Below are 21,485 nucleotides of genomic sequence, written 5' to 3' on the forward strand. Positions count from 1 at the left end.
ACCAAGAACCAGCACTGTAGTGGGTAGTACATGTGGTGGGTACTACATTACATGCTAGAAAAGGAAACCATTAGAATCACATGCCATCCTTCATTTTTGTTGTTAGATGCTCCTTTGTATTCAGATCAGGCCTTAGTACAATGATGTAGCACTTGGGAATGAAGATGCAGCCCAGTAGACCAGCACTGGAGGCCAAGATAGAGAAGACCTGCACGACGACCATGTATTTCCCCTTGGTGCTCAGGTAGGTGGGCACAAAGGACACCCAAACACTGCAGAAGACCAGCATGCTGAAGGTGATCAGCTTGGCTTCGTTGAAGGACCCAGGCAGCTTCCTGGCTAGGAAGGCCACCGTGAAGCAGATGGCAGCCAGGAAGCCCATGTAGCCAAGGGCAGTATAGAACATGGTGACAGACCCTTCGTTGCATTGCAAGATGATTTGTCCAATCTGAGAGTGCCTGTCAGAGTCAGGGAATGGGGCAGAGACTCCCAGCCAGATGGTGCAGATGACAAATTGGACAGTGGAACAGGAAATTATTATGGAGTTGGCCAAACTTTTCCCCAACCAGTTCCTCATCTTGTTCCCTGGCTTTGTGGCCAGGAAGGCCAGCACCACAGTGATTGTCTTGGCCAACAGAGAAGAGACAGCAACTGAGAAGATGATGCCGAAGCCTGTTTGCCGGAGAAGGCAGGTCACTCCTGTTGGCTGACCAATGAAGAGGAAGGAGGACAAGAAGGAAAGCAAAAGAGAGATGAGGAGAACGTAGGAGAGGTCCCGGTTGTTGGCTTTGACTATGGGAGTTTCTAGATATTTAATGAAGGTTCCTAACACCAAGCTTGTGATTAAGGATAAGAATAGGGCAAAGGAAGCCAGGATTATCCCCAAAGGTTCTTCATAGGACAGGAAAGTTATATCCTTTGGGATACATAGATCTCGGTGCTTGTTTGGATACAGATTTTCCGGACATTTGGTGCAATGTTCTGCATCTGCAAAGAACATAAGAACATTAGAAAAGCTATGCTGGATGACACCAAGACTCCACCTTGTCCAGTGTTCTTTTCACACAGTGTCCAACCAACCGGCCATGAGAAGAGCCCTCAAGTAGGTAGAGTGACAGTTAGCAGCTAGAGTGGGAGGCTACTCCAATTTGTTTGGGGTGGTAAGTAGTTTGAAGCCAAGTTGGTATAATAGGGCAGTGGTCAGAAAAAAAATACATCTTAGGCCACAGCTAGACCTAAGGTTTATTCTAGGATCATCCAGGGTTCGCTCCTGTCTGAGCGCTGGATCCCCTGTGTGTCACCTAGATGAACAGGTTTGACCCCTGGACGATCCAGGGATAAACCTTAGGTCTAGCTATGACCTTAAATGAAGCGTAAATCTGTTATGAAAAGTCATATAATGGCCTATGGAGTAAATGGGTTTCTTTGATTACCCAAAGACAAAGGCTGAAGAATTGGAAATGTATAATTGACATCCAAGGACTTAATTTTGTTCATGCTCCTGCCTCACAGCCCAAAGTTGGAAAACTGCAGAGTGTCTAACTTTGACAACATGACATATAGAATTATGGCAATTAGTCATGGCAGAAAAATTGACATACTAGCTAAAATTAGCTACAGGGAAACACAGCAGGGTTTTATTCTTTATATGGATCAGAGGCTTTATTTATTTATTTATTTATTCATTCATGTAAAGCATTTGTATCCCACCTTATATCACTGGGATCTGAGGGTGGTGTACAGATAAAACCATACAATATAAAACAATAAATATACACAGCTAAAAACAAATTAAACCATTACTTAAGTTAAAACCAGAATATAGTTTAAAAGCGGTAAAAACAATTTAAACAGTTAAAACAATGTGCAAGCCAGGTAAATTTAACCATTAAAGGCATACAAAGCAGCAGATTTTTTTTTAAAAAAATCTTTTATTAATTAACAAACACAAAATCAACCAAAAGAATGAAAAACAAAATAATGAAGTAAATAAATAAAAAGAAACGTGTTGAATTTAAATCAAATTGACAGAGGGTGTTACATTTCTCTAAATGCAACACCCTCTGTCAATAATTTGATTTAAATTCAACGTGTTTCTTTTTCTTTATTTATTCCATAGAATCATAGAATCATAGAATAGCAGAGTTGGAAGGGGCCTACAAGGCCATCGAGTCCAACCCCCTGCTCAATGCAGGAATCCACCCTAAAGCATCCCTGACAGATGCTTGTCCAGCTGCCTCTTGAAGGCCTCTAGTGTGGGAGAGCCCACAACCTCCCTAGGTAACTGGTTCCATTGTCATACTGCTCGAACAGTCAGGAAGTTTTTCCTGATGTCCAGCTGGAATCTGGCTTCCTTTAACTTCATTATTTTGTTTTTCATTCTTTTGGTTGATTTTGTGTTTGGAAATTAATAAAAGATTTTTTTTAAAAAAAAGAACTGGAAAATCTGTACTTCATTGCAGCAACGCAGAGCAAACAAGATAACACATAACAGGTGTTGTTGGTTTTTAAGCTTCAAATGTCACATTTGTTCTCATTTACAGCAGCTCAGGACTCTTTGCAAGTCTCTTCCATCAGGAGTGAAAAAACAAACAACGTTCTGCTTCTGATCTGAATATTAAATAGGAGGTAAGGTTATGGGAGTGATTTTAAATACTGTATGTTGAGTAATTCATTTTCCCATCTCCGACTCTGTCAGGGAAACTCATGGCGGATTCTCAGAAATATTCTTTTGTTTTGTTCCTGATAGTTGCATTGTGATTTTCTGTCCATATCATAAACAAACAAAACAAAAGAAAAAAGTTTGACAAGATGAATTATAAAAGCAATGTTAATTTCTAATAACAGTTGTGTACAAAATTATGCCAGGTGTGGAGTACGTGGACAGGTAGACATTTTTACTAGGGGTGTGATCCGCTCCAATTAGGAGAGTAGAAGCAGTAGCGGATTGGCCTGCTCCGCCTTACCCAGAGGCGGAGTAGGAGCGGACCGCGGACCCCCTAGAAGCAAGGCGAAGAGAAGCGCCCATTTTTCGGAGCTCCGAGTTCAGGCGGAGCGCTCCGGTCGCCATCTTGAAAACATTTCGCCATAGGATTGCATTGCGGCAAATAATCGCGCATAACTAGGTTGTTTTTGAAGCTATCGTTCTAGAAATTCTTGTGCTCAGAGAGTCGTGGATGGGGGTCATTTTGAGACCACTCTCACCTCTCTGCGTTGTCTGGGTCGCGTGCTATATTTTTGTGAAAATCGGGTCAACCGCGCGGCTCAAACGGCGTTTTCGGCTTTTCGCCCATAGGATTGCATTGAGGGAAAGAATCGGGGATAACTGGGGGGGGGTTTAAGCTATCATTCTGAAAATTCTTGTGCACAGAGAGTCGTGGATGGGGGTCATTTTGAGACTACTCTCAACTTTCTGCATCGTACGGGTCGCGCGCTAGAAGTTTTTAAAAAATCGGTGGGAAAAATACCTTTTTCAAAGGGCTGAGGGGCAGAGTCAGCTCCCGGTCATGATGATCCCAAAGTTGGAGGAGGGCATAGGCAAAACGGGTAACTTGGGATTCTGGGAAACTTCTCTTTCTTCATCTGAACGGGCTTTTCCCCGTGTTTTTTAACACAGTAGCCCCACCAAATGCACAAACACAACCTGAAATCATATACTAAGCCAAGAATAAGAGATAGAAACACAGCACTGCTCCCCACCCTAACCTTGGTGAACAACTGAATCGATGTGGTGCAAGGGGATGAGCTCCCCTAGGGCATCTCATCGTGGACGTGCCCCCACTCTCTCCTGCACTGGAAGGCCATTAGAGCCTTCCAAAGAGAGTAAAACGGTGGAGCAATGCCTATCATGAGTTGAAGTGAATGGTCACTTTTCAGTGGTGGAGCAATGCCTGTTATGAGTTGAAGTGAGCGTTTTACTTCTTCTCAGAGCTGTTGGTGGCTGTCTTGAACTGGCAGCTACTTCCCCCTCCCTCGGGCACGTCCCCCTATTGTTGGGTTATTGTGCCAGAACTTTTCTCCTTCTGGAACTCTGTTTGTGCTCAGAAACAAACACATATCACACAGGTCTTACACAGCAGAGCTGGTTTATTTCCTTCAGGCTTCTGTGCAGTTCAATTCAGATCAGTTCAGATCAGCACACTGAGGCATGCACAGAGAGCAGTGATCAGAGAGCAGTGATCAGTAAGCAGTGATCAGTTCCATTTTACAAAGTGAGAAACTATATACACATCTTACACAATTCTTATCTACATTACATACAGCTATGATGAGGCTAACTTAGAATCTTGGCAAGGTTCCCAGAACAGCCTCTATCTCAAGGTAATTGCCCACAGATAGACTTTCTCTGTTTAACCCTGAGATAGCCATACACACACAATTTTAATGACTAAGCAAGTATTTCTTTTCATATACTTAACACCTATTGCTGGTAAAAGACAGATATAGCCTTTTTAAAAAAATTCTTCTTGCTGTTTATTGAGCAACACTGCTGCTTTTAATTCCACCCCTCCTTTGTTTATTTATTGATTTATTCCATTTTATATGCATTACTGGGTTATCCTTGGCTCACTTCCTTATGCCCCCAGAAATGCCAGCTGCATGCCTGCCTGCCTTCCCTCCCTCCTTCCCTGCCCACCTCGCAGGGATGTTGTGTGTGGGGTGCCCGATTTTCAAAAATTCGCCAAAAATCAGGGGATGATGGGATTGCTTTGAAACTTGGCGTGCGTGTGTATATCCCCATGAGGTGTCATGGTGCCAAACATGAAGTTTCTAACTTGAACAGAAAAAAAGTTGTATAATTTTTTAGCTTTCAATGCAAGCCTATGGGGGGGGGGGAAACGGAGCTCCGGATCCGGATCCGGAGCTCCGGGCGGAGCGGAGCGGAAGTGGGCGGAGCGGGGGCGGGGCGGAGCGGCCCGATCCGGAAAATGGCGGATCTGCAAGTGAAGCGGAGCGGGGGGTCCGTGCACACCCCTAATTTTTACTAGATGATACATAATACTAGAACACAACATCACCCCATAATAAATCTATGGAATTGGCTACCACAAATTGTTGTGATGACCAGCAATTTCTTTTCAGCAACTGAGAAACATTAATCAATTCTTTAAAAACTGATAATAACAGCAAACAATTGACTGAAATTAAATTATATTTCATGAGAATTTTTTTTAAAAAAAGGGAAAAAATGACAGTTTAGAAACAAATCAGTTTATCAATGGATTCAGCACATAGAAAAAGTATTATAAAATTGTGATATCAGTGTCTTTTCCCCTTTCCCTTCATTTTTCTCAAAGAACAAACCCTGACCATTTTCCTGTTCATGCACTTATTGTAGACATGATTAATAAACTCTATTTTTAAAAAATGTTTTGATCCTTGTGGTGTTCAGAAATATTCTAAGGCACACACTCACTTAATGCCAGGTCCCAACATTCTCCTGAGTGAACAAATCACATCTCGTTATTCATGTGCTGAAACATAAGTCTACTAAATAGTTGTATTAAACACAGAGGATAATGAGTGTTTCTAAGGGCAGATGGTGTTGATCCTTGCTCCATTCATTATCTGTCGCCATCCTTCAAGGTTATTTATTGAAACTTATTTTGTGACATACATTATGATATTGCAAGAAAGGAACCAAGATCAATACTTTCAAATACTTAAAAGGTTGTTCAAATACTTAAAAGGTTGCCACACAGAGGAGGGCCAGGATCTCTTCTCGATCATCCCAGAGTGCAGGACATGGAATAAGGGGCTCAAGTTGGAGGGAGCCAGATTCCAGCTGGACATCAGGAAAAACTTCCTGACTGTTAGAACAGTACGACAATGGAATCAGTTACCTAAGGAGGTTGTGGGCTCTCCCACTCTAGAGGCCTTCAAGAGGCAGCTGGACAACCACCTGTCAGGGATGCTTTAGGGTGGATTCCTGCATTGAGCAGGGAGTTGGACTCGATGGCCTTGTAGGCCCCTTCCAACTCTGCTATTCTATGATTCTATGATCAGAAATGTCTTTTTAAAAACTTTCACTGAAAATCTCTCGCTGGGCCTCCTCCTCATGGGCTGCCCTTTCCCCAGACTCACCCACCTTCCTGGGTAGAGATGGTCCCTTCCTCACAGGGAGAACAGGCGTAGCAGCAAACGGGCCTTCCTTCCTGAGCCACCTTCCTGAATCCTGGGCGACAGCTTTCCACGCACCTGGATTGGGGCAGGGGCTTAGCAAGCATAGAGATAAGGAACATCAAGGAAGATGTGTAGGACTAATTGTGTTGGAATCTTCTGTCATAAATAATGGTTTCTCTAAGACATTGGCTCAACTACGTTTAACCTTGATGGAAGTCAGGAAAAGCTGGATCCATGAAATCAAAAATAGTGTTAAAACAGAAAAGGGCAGTTTAAAAGATCAAGGTACTGGAGCAAGACCCCCAGTGAGGAAATGTTGCATGTTCAGGGCTGTTTATCTTTGAAAAAAGGTCCATAAAAGGAGACATCATAGAGGTGTTGAAAATCATTCATGGTTTCAGGAAAGTGGACAGGGGGACTTCCTCTGGCATCTCCAGACAAGGTAGGAACAGCACGTGACTGAAAATCCTGGACAGTCAGTGTTGACAGAACTAGTCTAGTTGGATCCAAGGTCAGTATCTGGGAGCAGCCCAAGATGGAACAAGGGTCTGTAGGAGGCACCTTCCTGGGTTTCTATGAATGTACCAAGCTCACTTCAAAGCTGTTCCCATGCAGAGCACATGACAGCTAGCTGGGGGGGGTCAATGTAATGAGACAAAATAAATGGTTTCCCCCACCTGGTTGAGCCATGTGGGCCACACAGTGGCAGCCTGGTCAATGGTGAACTTGATGTCAGCAGATGCCCGTCTTTGCATACTCCCAAATTTGAGTCTAAGCACTGACTTATTTGGAAGCACCATCCAGTTGACCATGTCAAAGTTGACCACCAGCTCTCCATTCTTGTCCCAATATATTCCATCTATGATGGAAGTATTGTAAAACTGGGGGTTTCTCAGGAAAGGGTGAACCTAGGATGACAGAGGAAACACCGGCATTTCGTGAATAGGAACACACATTAGACATCTCATTGCATCCCATTTCAGACTCGAATCTCCATTCATCCAGGACTCAAATGACTTTGTTGTTTATTTGTTCAGTCGCTTCTGACTCTTCGTGACTTCATGGACCGCCCACGCCAGAGCTTTCTGTCGGCTGTCGCCACCCCTAGCTCCCCCAAGGTCAAGTCTGTCACCTCCAGAATATCATCCATCCATCTTGCCCTTGGTCGGCCCCTCTTCCTTTTGCCTTCCACTTTCCCTAGCATCAGCCTCTTCTCCAGGGTATCCTGTCCTCTCATGATGTGGCCAAAGTACTTCAGTTTTGCCTTTAATACCATTCCCTCAAGTGAGCAGTTTGGCTTTATTTCCTGGAGTATGGACTGGTTTGATCCTCTTGCAGTCCAAGGCACTCTCAGAATTTTCCTCCAGCATCACAGTTCAAAAGCCTCTATCTTCCTTCGCTCAGCTTTCCTTATGGTCCAGCTCTCGCAGCCATAGGTTACTACGGGGAGTACCATTGCTTTAACTATGCGGACCTTTGTTGTCAGTGTGGCGTCTCTGCTCTTAACTATTTTATCAAGATTTGTCATTGCTCTTTGTGTGTCTTATTGGCATTCACAAGGTACCTGCTTAACTTCCTGAATCATCTCTCTCTCTCTCTCTGATTTATGAATTGGAGAAGCTAAAACTTGGAGTGGATCTACACTGCGTACTGAAGGCGCTTGTGTGCGCCTGCAGTGCGCCCCCAAAGTGATTCTGTAGATCCTGGAAGGAAGAGGCGGAGGAGGAGGCGGCTGCGGAATCCAGCCATGTCCTTGCCGCCGCTGCCGCCCACCTCCCCGCCGGCCTCCTGCTGCCGGCGAAAGAGCCACCCGGGTCGGAGAGCTTCTTCCGCTCTCCGCCCCGCCTTCTTCCGCCAAGTGGCTCTCTCGCCGGCAGCAGGAGGCCGGCGGGGAGGTGGGCGACAGCGGCGGCAAGGACATGGCTGGATTCCGCAGCCTCCTCCTCCTCCGCCTCTTCCTTCCAGGATCTACACAATCACTTTGGGGGCGCACTGCAGGCGCACGCAAGCGCCTTCAGTACGCAGTGTAGATCCGCTCTAAGCTTCTATTTTTCCTCTTGTATTAAACATAAACATTAGACACAAACTTCTCTTTGCATCCTAGGGAGAAATCTGATAGCTGGGGTGGGAAAGGTCACACAGCCCACTTCCTAGGGTACATTTGGGGCACCATTAGAAGGCAGCATATAGCCAGTTATACACTACATGGGGCAATTCTATACATGGGGCAATTCTATACATGGCTTCTCAGAATTAAGCTCCATTAAAATCAATGAGAGTTCTTCCAAAGCAAGTGACTATGCACACTTAACCAGGAGTAAGTTCCATTGGATTTAATGGAGTGTCTGAAGGTTGTGATGAAAAAAACTTCCTGACTGTTAGAGCAGTATGACAACGGAACCAATTATCTAAGGAGGTCGTTGGTTCTTCCACACTAGAGGCCTTCAAGAGCTGGACAGCCATCTGCCAGGTACGCTTTAAGGTGGATTCCTGCATTGAGGTCTTGATGGCCTTATAGGCTTCTTCTAACTCTACTATTCCTTGATTCTTCTTAGAAGCTCACCCTCATGCCAGTGTATTAGTTGAATAGCCTTTTCAGCCGAGTAGGAAACCTGCTACTCTATGATTCTATGAGTCCAATATATGGGAGCAATGTAAGAGGCAAAAACAGGGATTGGGACACTAAGGCCATAGCTAGACCTAAGGTTTATCCCAGGATTGTCCTGGGGTCAAACCTGTTCATCTAAGTGCCACACAGGGCATCAAAGTGCTCAGACAGGGACAAACCTGGGATGATCCTGGGTTAAACCTTAGGTCTAGCTACGGCCAAAGTTTCTCCACTGGGTTTGCTCCATTAATATTCAACATTTTACCTCACTACTACATTACACATTTTTTCACAGTCTAATTCCATGACAGCTGTTTTGGAACTGTACGATTGGATTGTCTTGTTCAGCAGGGATATCTGTGATGGGAAAGGGAATACCTGCCATGGCTGTAGCCTCTGAAGGTCCATCCTGTCTCCACGCTCCACCACCCTCCTCTTGGACCTGGATGAAAGAGCACCATCTAAGGCATGGGCCACAGCCCAGACGGTGTTGTAGATGTTATAGCTGTCTAGAGACAGGATTCCCTCCACGTCCTCCTGGGAGAGATCCTCCAACTTCTCTTTCTCTGTGCATCTTGTCCTACCTTTCACAGACCAGGCATCCTTTGAATAGGAACATTTAAATGCTTTCTCCCCAAAGTGCTGGGCAGAAGAAGAAGAGAGAAAAATATCACCATGTTTTGTCCACTTTTTTGGTGGTATAAGGAAAGAAAATATGCCATGAATGGGTGGGGAATGTATTCTGCCATGTGTGAACATTATGGTGATGTCCCACACAGCTGTTATGATCCAGACATTCCCTGCAATGTGTTTTATACGGAAATGAATGTATTGTTGTATCAACCTTATTCCCATGAAGTTGGAATTATACTCTACATCAGAAACAAAAACATTGACAAGTCCCATCTTAAGAAACAAAGTTGGATGGATCTGTGTTCCAGGTGAAAAATGTTTGGGGACCATTTCCCTAAAAACAACACAAACACCATTCCTGATGAGCTCAAGGGTCAAGGTCCTCATGAATCTTTCTCCATTGTCGGTGTCTGAAGCAACGAGACCAACCAACGTCCATCTGAAATGCAGGAGCAGTCGGACAATCCCTTGGTATTGGGTCTTTTCTTCGGGGAACATCGGATAGAAAAAGGGGAACTGAGCTTTGTCGTTCAGATCGAGAGAAATAAACGCGTAACTGACCTGGGAAGGAATGGAAGAGATGAATGTTCTATTGTTTCAAATCAAAGATCAAATATTTGATAACCCAAAATTATTGCTAATAATTGGAGAGATATTGGTCATGGTGATGGAGGAAGGTCTCCCATCTGTTGCAAGGAGGTTTTTTTGCTTGGGACAATGCTTCCCTTCTCATCCTACTCATGCATTGCTCCTCCTCCGCTTCATTATGGCAGCCATTCAGTAGCCACTGATACAAAGGGGGTTCAGATTAGGGTAGTGCTCCGCCTCGAAATGAGGTCCCGAACCCAAGCCGAGGCGGCCTAATTCAGCCCACCTCGGCTTGGTTCCGAAGCGGTTCTGGCAAAGCCCGAGGTGGCCCGAAGCTGAAGCCAATTGGCTCTGAAGCTTTGGGCTGCCTTGGCGCTTCAGAGCCGGCTCTCGGCAGGTCCCTTACCTGCTGCTGTCCACCGTCACCGCTGCCTTCTTGCTTCGGGCGGATTCCGGTGCTGCTGACGTAGGCCATGTGATTTTAAGATATCGCGGGGCCTCTGAGTGATTAGTACCTCTACGGCCACCATAGTTTGTGGCCATAGAGGTACTAAACAGTTTAGAATCATGCATTGGATACAAAGGGAAAGAAGGACAGTGCATAGTCATCATAATAGAGCATCTGGCAGTGAATGTGACTCCTTTCCCCTGGTACACACAAGGAAGAATCATAGAATCATAGAATAGCAGAGTTGGAAGGGGCCTACAAGGCCATCGAGTCCAACCCCCTGCTCAATGCAGGAATCCACCCTAAAGCATTCCTGACAGATCGTTGTCCAGCTGCCTCTTGAAGGCCTCTAGTGTGGGAGAGCCCACCACCTCCCTAGGTAACTGATTCCATTATCGTACTACTCTAATAGTCAGGAAGTTTTTCCTGATGTCCAGCTGGAATCTGGCTTCCTTTAACTTGAGCCCGTTATTCTGTGTCCTGCAGTCTGGGAGGATCGAGAAGAGATCCTGGCCCTCCTCTGTGTGACAACCTTTTAAGTATTTGAAGAGTGCTCTCATGTCTCCCCTCAATCTTCTCTTCTCCAGGCTAAACAGGCCCAGTTCTTTCAGTCTCTCTTCATAGGGCTTTGTTTCTAGACCGCTGATCATCCTGGTTGCCCTCTTCTGAACACGCTCCAGCTTGTCTGCATCCTTCTTGAATTGTGGAGCCCAAAACTGGACACAATACTCTAGATGAGGCCTAACCAGGGCCAAATAGCGAGGAACCAGTACCTCACGTGGTTTGGAAGCTATACTTCTATTAATGCAGCCCAAAATAGCAAGACATGAATGCAATAGCAAAAAAGGAAGAGAGAGCCTCTCACAATAAAACTGATAGCAAAAGAAGGACCTAATGGGTGGCTAAAGAATACAAAATAATCACTTTCAGAGGATGCAGTTGTGGGTATAAATTTTTTAACAAGCAATTGGATTGATAGAAAGCATTACAGTTTTTGACAAGCAGTTGCTAATTTTTCATTTGTAATAAAGTTATAATAAAATAAAACAGAAACGGAATACACAATCTAGAGTTACCATTTAGCCATAATATAGTCTATTATCGTTGTCTTAAGATTTCGTTAAGACCTGTAGTCATCATTTATCCAATAGCAACTGCATGTTTAAAAAAGCAACTGTCTAAGATTTACTATTGTTTGTTAAATATAGCAACTGCATGTTGACCTCATCATACTTATTACAAACTAGCTGTACCCTGCCATGTGTTGCTGTGGCTCAGTCTGGTTAAATTGAAAAGAAAGCATCTATATTCACTCAGCCAATTGTGAGAGAACATGCAAATAGGAGAGGAGGCAGAGGCAGTGGATTGGCCTACTGGTTGGCGATGTCACAATGACCTATAAGAGCAAATAGGAGAGAACATGCAAATAGGAGAGGAGGCAGAGGCAGTGGATTGGCCTACTGGTTGGCGATGTCACAATGACCTATAAGAGCAAATAGGAGAGAACATGCAAATAGGAGAGGAGGCAGAGGCAGTGGATTGGCCTACTGGTTGGCGATGTCACAATGATCAGCAGGACTGGTTTTGAGGAGGCCTATTTCTTCGATTTTAAGACAAAATTTTGTCCCCATATAGAACATAGTTACATAACAACGCTCGCGTATTCGAATGCAACATTGTGTCAAAATTTCAAAGCAATCGGTGAAGAACTTTCGGAGATATAACGTCTGTTTCGAACGAACATTTACATTTTTATTTATATAGATTAAAAATTAGCAACTGCTTGCTATCAACTGGAAATATATATAATTTAGCCATTATTATGTCTTAAGATTCTATTAAGGCCTGTAGAGTAAGCAACTGTCTATAATGATCTACTATTGTTTATTAAATATAGCAACTGCATGTTAAACTTTATTTTATTTTATTATAACTTTATTACATCATGAATGCAATAGCAGCCTCCAACTCATATTCCCCAGGAACTGGTATTAAAAGTTATACTGCCTCTGATATTGGAGGTACGATACTGCCATCATGACTAATCACCATTTATCCTACCTGAATGTCTAACCCCCTCTCAAAGCCGTCCAAGTTGATAAGCGTGTTTTCAGAACGAGTTTCAGAATTTACCAATAGTTGGATTACTGCAGTATGTTGTTCACAGGGCTGCCATTGAAAACAGCTCAGAAACTTCAGTTAGTTCAAAAAAGTGCTCCAAAGTTACTAAGTCGACCAGTCGATACATTCCTATGGCACCAGTCTGCCATCAGCTGCAATTCAAAGTACTGGTGTCGACCTTTAAAGCCTTAAATGGAGTGGGATCAGAGAATCTAAAAGAAGACCTCCTCCCATGTATACCTTCGGCTGATACACCAGCTGTGCCCCTTCCTAGAGTCGGAAGACCTAAAAATGGTCATGCACTTGCTGGTAACTTCAAGGCTCGACTTCTGCAATACGCTCTACATAGGGCTACCTTTGTGCTTAGTCCGGAAACTTCAACTACCCTATTTCTTCGATTCCAAAACACACTTTCCCCCCCATATAAACATCTCTAAAAATGGGGTGCGTCTTAGAATCGCCCGTGTGTCTTAGGTTTTTTTTTCCTGTTGGTGGTGCTGAAATTAGTGTACATCTTACAATCGATGGCGTCTTACAATCGAAGAAATACGGTAGTTCAAAATAGGGCAGCCAGGCTGGTCACTGGTACACCTAGGGGTGACGACATTTCACCAGTTTTAAAAATTTCTTCACTGGCTGACAATGAGTTTCCGGGCAAAGTATAACGTGTTGGTCAGTCCCTTTAAAGCCCTACATGGTTTGGGTCCATGTGGGGCTACCTGTGGGATCGCCTTCTCCTGCACACTCAGGTCCTCTAGGAAGAAGCTACTTCAGTCAGTCAAAGACTGTGGAACGGCCTGCCGGAGGAGACTCGTCAACGTGACAGTTTATTAGCATTCAAGAAAGCTATAAAGACTAATCTCTTCCGGCAGGCCTGTCCAGGGGAATTTTAGGATGTTTTTGGGATGCTTTTAGGATGTTTTAACCATGTATATTATGTTTTATTTCAGTTTTATGTACTTTATATTTTAAAGTTGTCCCCCGCCTCAATCAAAATGGAGAGTCGGGTCAGAATTATTATTATTATTATTATTATTATTATTATTATTATTATTATTATTATTATTATTCTCTCCTCAGCAGCCTCCCAGTGAAGGACCCTAGATGGGTGGCTAGGAGACGGTGTGTTCTTAGTTGTGGCATCCCGCTTATGGAACACCCTTCCCAAAGAGGTTCACCTGTTCCCTACACATTTTGGGCCTGCCAAAGACCTGCTTTCGTCCCAGGCATTTTGGAGTCCTACTTCTCTATTTGTACGGCTGTAGTATTATTCCTGGCCATTGTTTTTCTTTGCATTGCACAGTATTCTTTAAAATATTTGCATTGAATTTTATATTTCCATCTGTTTATATTGCATTTCAGTCTCTTACCTCTTCGTAATCCACCCAGAGAACAATGGTGATTGGGCAGGTTAAAAGTATGTTCATTAATTAAATACATAAGAACCTCCATGTCCTGCTTTGTGGGTCCCTGGCCGACGACTGGTTGGCCCCTGTGTGAGCAGAGTGCTGGACTGGATGGACCCTGGGTCTGATCCAGCCTCAGGGCACTACTTAGGTACCATGTCCTGCTTGTTCTTATGTATTCTGCTGCTTATTTGCCCTGTAAACTTCCCTGTCCATCCCTGCAATCTGAAACAACTCACTAAGAAGTAACTCTTATTGAATGATAGAACTTGCTTCTGAGAAAACCTTCCCAGGATTACCCAGCACAGGTTATCTACGGTCACAACAGGGGATGACCCGTTAATCCTCAAATAGCACCTCACACAAATCACTTTGCAACACTCTGAAAACCCATGTCTCAACATCCATTGTCTATATTTACAGGTCTCTAGAAGCATTGCAAATGGGAAATGACCCACCCCACCTCTAGGTCTACCTGCGGGATTTTGTAGAGGCCCAACATGGTTGAAATTTGGATGGAGATGTCAGTGTCAGACCCTTCAAGTACAGCCAACGGGTGATTCTGTCTTCCGCAGTAGTAGTTGGGAACATTCGCCTGTCCAGTAGAGAGCAGGCTGAATAAGGCATCTAAAGTCATTGTCGCATCGAAATAGGTGTCATGGATGTTGTAGCCCAGGGAGATGTTGGGTAAGAGCCTGGGATTCTGGTTGATCTCCTGAATGGCGAACAGGAAGGACAGGATGTTCCAATACTTTTTGGTTATTTCACTGTAAAAACGCATATTATAGAAATTATACTAATTTCCCTGCAAAAATATGCATCAGTTTCAATCAAGTTTTATTTATGCTCGTAGCCCTCCTTGCATGCTGTTATTCTTGGTAGATAGGCAGGGAACAAGTCATATCATATAGATAAATAAATATATAAACTGAGATGTTTGTTCTGTATATTAAAATCTAATTATCTTGTAATAAAATCCTTTAATAAAATCTAATTGTCTTACAATAACTGAGTTGACTTAGCTACGGCACGTGAAATTTCAAGGATTTGTGATGGGTGTTATCACGTGGAGCCAATCCTAGCACCACTGAAGGAGGCAGGGATGGAAGGTGGAATTATAGCTTCTCCCCTATCCCTATTCTTTCTCAGCATAGCAGCCCTCCAGCATCAGCAAGGAAGGGTCACTTAGAATCATAGAACCATAAAATAGTAGAGTTGGAAGGGGCCTCTAAGGCCATCGAGTCCAACCCCCCGCTCAATGCAGGAATCCACCCTAAAGCATCCCTGACAGATGGCTGTCCAGCTGCCTCTTGAAGGCCTCTACTGTGGGAGTGCCCACAACCTCCCTAGGTAACTGATTCCATTGTCGTACTGCTCTAACAGTCAGGACGTTTTTCCTGATGTCCAGCTGGAATCTGGCTTCCTTTAACTTGAGCCCATTATTGTGTCATATGCTACTCCACTCTCAAAAGGAACGTGGTCAGCTGCGGAACATGAAATAGCAGGCTGTGCACAGGATGGGGCTTTACTCTCAATGCAACCCCAAAGTCTGCCCCCAACGATGTCACACAAAAATGCTATTTGCCTTAAACAGGTGCCAGATAATGGGAAATGTCCCTGGTTAATAAATGATAACTGGAGCTCCTGAAATAGAAATAGAATGAATTAAAAATAATGTCCGTCAAAAAATAAGGACTTTACCCGAAAAGAAGGCTCGTAGGTGGAGGACCCAAGAAAAGGGTTCGAGATGAAAAAAATGGAGTTGTTGCAGAGATGACTCCACTAATGAGGTGGTCTCCTGGCTTGTAATAATTATATGGTTCAATTTTATGCCTTTTCAAATTCAAGGGGCATTTGGCCTTCAGCAGCATCCCACAGGTTGCCTGAGGGAGTAGCAGCAGCAAGAGCAGAACCACTTTGGCTACTCCTGGTCCAGCCTCCATCCTAGAGATGGCTCCTCATTCCAACTCCCTGTCCAACTAATCAGAAGACGCCAAAGCCCACTTACAACGCTGAGGCTTCCGTGGCTTTCCCGACACAGATGGAGCCCAGCCAGCCACAGCTTCACATCTGAAGAGGACGATAGCATGTAAACTTCACATTTGCACCGTCCTCCTCACCTGCCCTAACCCCCTCCCCAAACTCTCAGTGTCACAGGAGGCATTTATACACCAGTGTTTTTGCACCTGGGTGCAAGACATGACCTCGTGCTGCCCTTGAATCTGATGTTTATCTCAAAGACAATGTTCACAGCCGAGGGAGATCTCTTGAGGTTCCACAAGAATAATAACAATAAACTACATGATGGTGATAATGATAAGGGGGAGGAAAATCACCTCTGCAATATCCTGAATTCTCTTTGTGACTTCATGCATGGTTGGGGGAAATGAATGTGGAAATCCCCACGTGTGGCTCCTGACCCAGACATGGATTACTGATGAGGCCATTGAGCTTGGCTTGACTTTCATGAAAACCCATATTCACAAGGGCCATGATCTTTTTTTAAAAAAAAAATATTTTTATTTTCTACAATACTTAAACATACACCATTACAATTAAAGAAAACAACATACTACATAAATTTTGAATTACATTAATATCATATCTATATAACATAATCAAACTTAACATATAAGTGCACACTCCACCTCGGGATCTCATTCGTGATTCCAAAATCTCATACTTTCTTCTGCTGGCGGTTTCCCACTTCCCTTAGAAAACACAAATATAAGGAACTGTTTCCAAATTTCTTCAAAATCATTTGTTTTAGCTATACCTCTTCTCACTTTAATATTACAAGTCAATTTATCATTAATAGCTATATCCCATACTTCTTTATACCATTCTTCAATACAATAATCCCCGTGAATCTTCCAGTTCCTAGCTACAATCAATCTTGCTGCAGTCAGCAAATTCGTTATCAATTCCTTAATTTCTTTTTTACATTTTAAATCTTCAAATAGTGACAGTAATGCAACTTTTGGTGTTCATTCTATCTTCATTCCCACAATTTCTTCAATCTCCAAAAACACCATCTTCCACAATTTTTATACATATTTGCATTCCCACCACATATGTAAATATGTTCCTTTCCCCCCACATCCTCTCCAACAATTTGCTGAATGCTGATTATTTATTTACCCTGGAAGACAGAAACAACCTTCAAAGTGATCTTGATAGGCTGGAGTGCTGGGCTGAAAACAACAGAATGAAATTTAATAGGGATAAATGCCAAGTTCTACATTTAGGGAATAGAAACCAAATGCACAGTTACAAGATGGGGGACACTTGGCTCAGCAATACTACAAACGAGAAAGATCTTGGAATTGTTGTAGATCACAAGCTGAATATGAGCCAACAGTCCGATATGGCTGCAAGAAAGGCAAATGCTATTTTGGGCTGCATTAATAGAAGTGTAGCTTCCAAATCACATGAGGTACTGGCTCCTCTCTATTCGGCCCTGGTTAGGCCTCATCTAGAGTATTGCGTCCAGTTCTGGGCTCCACAATTCAAGAAGGACGCAGACAAGCTGGAGCGTGTTCAGAAGAGGGCAACCAGGATGATCAGAGGTCTAGAAACAAAGCCCTATGAAGAGAGACTGAAAGAACTGGGCATGTTTAGCCTGGAGAAGAGAAGATTGAGGGGAGACATGATAGCACTCTTCAAATACTTAAAAGGTTGTCACACAGAGGAGGGCCAGGATCTCTTCTCGATCCTCCCAGAGTGCAGGACACGGAATAACGGGCTCAAGTTAAAGGAAGCCAGATTCCAGCTGGACATCAGGAAAAACTTCCTGACTGTTAGAGCAGTGCGACGGTGGAATCAGCTACCTAGGGAGGTTGTGGGCTCTCCCACACTAGAGGCCTTCAAGAGGCAGCTGGACAACCATCTGTCAGGGATGCTTTAGGGTGGATTCCTGCATTGAGCAGGGGGTTGGACTCGATGGCCTTGTAGGCCCCTTCCAACTCTGCTATTCTATGATTCTATGATTCTATGATCTTATTTAATCTAACCAGGGTTAGGTACCACCTCCATATAATTTTAAAATAATTCTCTTATTCTCACTGACATATTTCTCAACGCTCTTTGTTTCCATAGTCCCTCCCAGCTCTGTTGTCCTATTTGTACGTTCAAATCTGTCTCCCAAATCATTTTTCCTGAACTATCCATCGACCCTTTCTCCAACAATATTCTATATATTTCACTCATTAACCCTTTTGACGCTGTTTTTTTCCCCTTATCATTTTCTCTTTTAAACTATTAATTCCTCAAACTTTGTCAATTCTCTACAATCTCCATTTTCTCTTACCCACTTTTTGGTCCACTGTTCTAATTGCCAATAATTTAACCAAGGTGATGAGAGAGAGGTATTGCCCAGGATTGGGTGTAGATAATGGACAGTGTTTCAGTGGTGATCTGGACCACCCATTTGTAAGGTGGGGGGAGACAGATGCTTGATAAACGAAACCTCTAAAAAATATGTAGTTCTATAAGAATCACATGACAGCTTTTGTTTTTGATGTTAGATGCTCCTTTGTATTCAGGTCAGGCCTCAGAATAATGATGTAGCACTTGGGAAGGAAGATGCAGCCCAGCAGCCCAGCACTGGAGGCCAAAATGGAGAAGACCTGCACGGCCACCATGTATTTCCCCTTGGTGCTCAGGTAGGTGGGCACAAAGGACACCCAAACACTGCAGAAGACCAGCATGCTGAAGGTGATCAGCTTGGCTTCATTGAAGGCCCCAGGCAGCTTCCTGGCTAGGAAGGCCACCGTGAAGCAGATGGCAGCCAGGAAGCCCATGTAGCCAAGGGCAGCATAGAACATGGCGACAGAACCTTGGTTGCATTGCAGGATGATCTGTCCAGGATTGGAGTGCAGGTCTGAGTCAGGGAATGGTGGGGAGATGCTCAGCCAGATGGTGCAGATGACAATTTGAACACTGGAACAGGAAATGACCACAGAGTTGGCCAAGCTCTTCCCCAGCCATCTCTTCACCCTGTTTCCTGGCTTTGTGGCCAAGAAGGCCAGCACCACAGTGACCGTCTTGGCCAAGAGAGAAGAAACCGCGACTGAGAAGATGCTGCTGAAGGCCATTTGTTGGAGGAGGCAGGTGGCCTTCCTTGGCTGGCCCATGAAGAGGAAGGAGGACAAGAAGGAAAGCAGGAGGGAGACAAGGAGAACGTAGGAGAGGTCCCGGTTGTTGGCTTTGACTATTGGGGTTTCTCGGAATTTAATGAAGGTTCCTAACACGAAGCCTGTGGTGAAGGACAAGAATAGGGCAAAGGAAGCCAAGATGTTGCCCAAATATTCTCCATAAGAGAGGAAGGTTATAACCTTTGGGATACATTGAATCTGACCCTTGTTTGGATGCTGATCATCTGGACACTTGGTGCAGTGTTCTGCATCTGCAAGGAACAACAGTAACATCAATCATGTCCTCTGTTTATTTACATGCCATCAAGGACATTTCTCAGCTTTTCTCCGAGAGCCAGAACAGTCAAGGGGTGGTGGTGGTATGGGGGAAATTCACCTCTGGACACCTTCATACCTAAGACATGTGCCTAATCTACATGAAGCAGGATATGGCACTATGCAAGTGGTATATAAAAGGCAGGAGCCACACGACTGCTTTCTAGTGGTATTGAAGTGCACAGACAACTGTTGGGGCCCATTGACACATACCATATACTGCTTTCATACAGCTATATCCTGCTTGGTGTGGCTCCTGCCTTTTATATAATGCTTTCATAGTGCAACATCCTGTTTTGTGTAGCTTAGGCCATGATGAGCCATGGCTAGACCAGGCCTATATCCCAGGATTGTCCCGGGATCATCCCTGTGCATCCAAACGACACACAGGGGATCCCGGGAGCAGGCAGGGACGACTCCTCTATTTGCCTGGGATCATCCTTAGGTCTAGCTAATTCCTTCGACATTGCTGGGCTGGCCCAACTATGGGTGTGATCCCAAATACTGCATTTTTTACCTGTCGTCCAACCTGAAATTGTTTAGGGGGACAAATGTCAGAAAGAATATTTTCTAAAATTAAATTTCACCCTTCCAGTTCCTCCCAGATGCTCTGAGTGGATGGTAAACCTGTGGCAGTCCGATTTTACCCAGTGGGGTTGGTTAGAGTGAGAAATATGGACTACCCTAAGAGAGCATGTGGGTGATTTGAAATGCAGAAGGGCTGATCTCTGCCCCATCCACTTCCTGTCCCCGTTACAGTCCACCCTCCAACATTATTTCTTGCACCATCTTCAGAAATCTCTTTTAAAATCTCTCCCAGAAAATGTCTATGTGGATATTTGCCCTCGTCCCATGGGGTGGCATTCCCCACCCACCCCACTCTTCCGGAGTCACCCACCTTCCTGGGTGGAGATGGTTCCGTCCACACAGGGAACACAGTCATAGCAGCAAGCAGGCCTTCCTTCCTGGGCCACTTTCATGAATCCAGGGCGACAGCTTTCTACACACCTGGATTCAGGCAGGGGCTAAGCATAAGATAGGGAATGTCATCAGAAATGTGTAGAATTAATTCATCTGTGGAAAGCGGACACGGAATTGGAAAGGACCCAAGGAGACCTCTAGCCCCAGGTTTAACGAGGTTTAACTTCAAGCCTGCATCACACCTGAGACCTTTCAGCTGAAACAACTGCATATTGGTCTGCTATTTAATCCTGGGTGTTCCATTTCCTCTCCATGTTTTCTTCACGTCCTGTTTTAGACTGTAATCTCCTTACGGCTAGGGCTTCTCATGTTGCACTAAGTCAAGGGCCGCGCACAATTGTGGTGCTGTATAAAATAATAAACGATTGAACTATGGTTACCCTATGAAAAGGAGGACAGGGCTCCTGTATCTTTAAGCGTTGCAGAGAAAAAGGAATTTCAGCAGGTGTCATTTGTATATATGGAGAACCTGGTGAAATTCCCTCTTTGTTACAATGGTTAAAGGTGCAAGAGCTATACTAGAGTGACCAGATTTAGAAGAGGGCAGGGCACCTGCAGCTTTAACTGTTGTGATGAATTGGAAATTTCACCAGGCTCCCCATATATACAAATGACATCTTCTGAAATCCACTTTTCTATGCCACTGTTAAAGATGCAGGAGCACTGTCCTCCTTTTCATAGGGTCACCCTAATTGAATTACCAAGTGTGTGACATCATTATTATTATTATTATTATTATTATTATTATTATTATTAATTTATATAGCACCATCAATGTACATTGGTGCTGTACGGAGTACAACAGTAAATAGGAAGACCCTGCTGCATAGGCTTACATTCTGATAAAATCATATTGAAACAATAGGGAGGGGAAGAGAATGCACCAAACAGGCACAGGGTAGGGTAAAACTAACAGTATAAAGTCAGAACAAAATCAAGTTTTAAAAGCTTTAGGAAAAAGAAAGGTTTTTAGCTGAGCTTTAAAAGCTGCGATTGAACTTGTGGATCTCAGATGTTCTGGAAGAGCGTTCCAGGCGTAAGGGGCAGCAGACGAAAATGGATGAAGCCGAGCAAGGGAAGTAGAGGCCCTTGGGCAGGCGAGAAAC

At 44.0% G+C, this 21,485-nt stretch overlaps 1 protein-coding gene across 1 annotated transcript in view; it reads right to left on the minus strand.

Moving 5' to 3' along the window:
* Nucleotides 1–76: 76 nt before the first annotated feature.
* LOC134395821 (vomeronasal type-2 receptor 26-like) overlaps nt 77–21,485 on the minus strand; it is a 37,149-nt gene continuing 15,740 nt past the window's right edge. Inside the window, exons 4-8 of the mRNA XM_063121979.1 lie at nt 14,403–14,642; nt 9,110–9,373; nt 6,801–7,031; nt 6,089–6,215; nt 77–987 (exon numbers count right to left, since the gene is read on the minus strand). Of these exons, the coding sequence (XP_062978049.1) occupies nt 77–987; nt 6,089–6,215; nt 6,801–7,031; nt 9,110–9,373; nt 14,403–14,642 (1,773 nt within the window). The remainder of the gene's footprint in view (nt 988–6,088; nt 6,216–6,800; nt 7,032–9,109; nt 9,374–14,402; nt 14,643–21,485) is intronic.

The sequence above is a fragment of the Elgaria multicarinata genome, chromosome 3, assembly GCF_023053635.1.
Source record: "Elgaria multicarinata webbii isolate HBS135686 ecotype San Diego chromosome 3, rElgMul1.1.pri, whole genome shotgun sequence".
Taxonomy (NCBI): domain Eukaryota; kingdom Metazoa; phylum Chordata; class Lepidosauria; order Squamata; family Anguidae; genus Elgaria; species Elgaria multicarinata.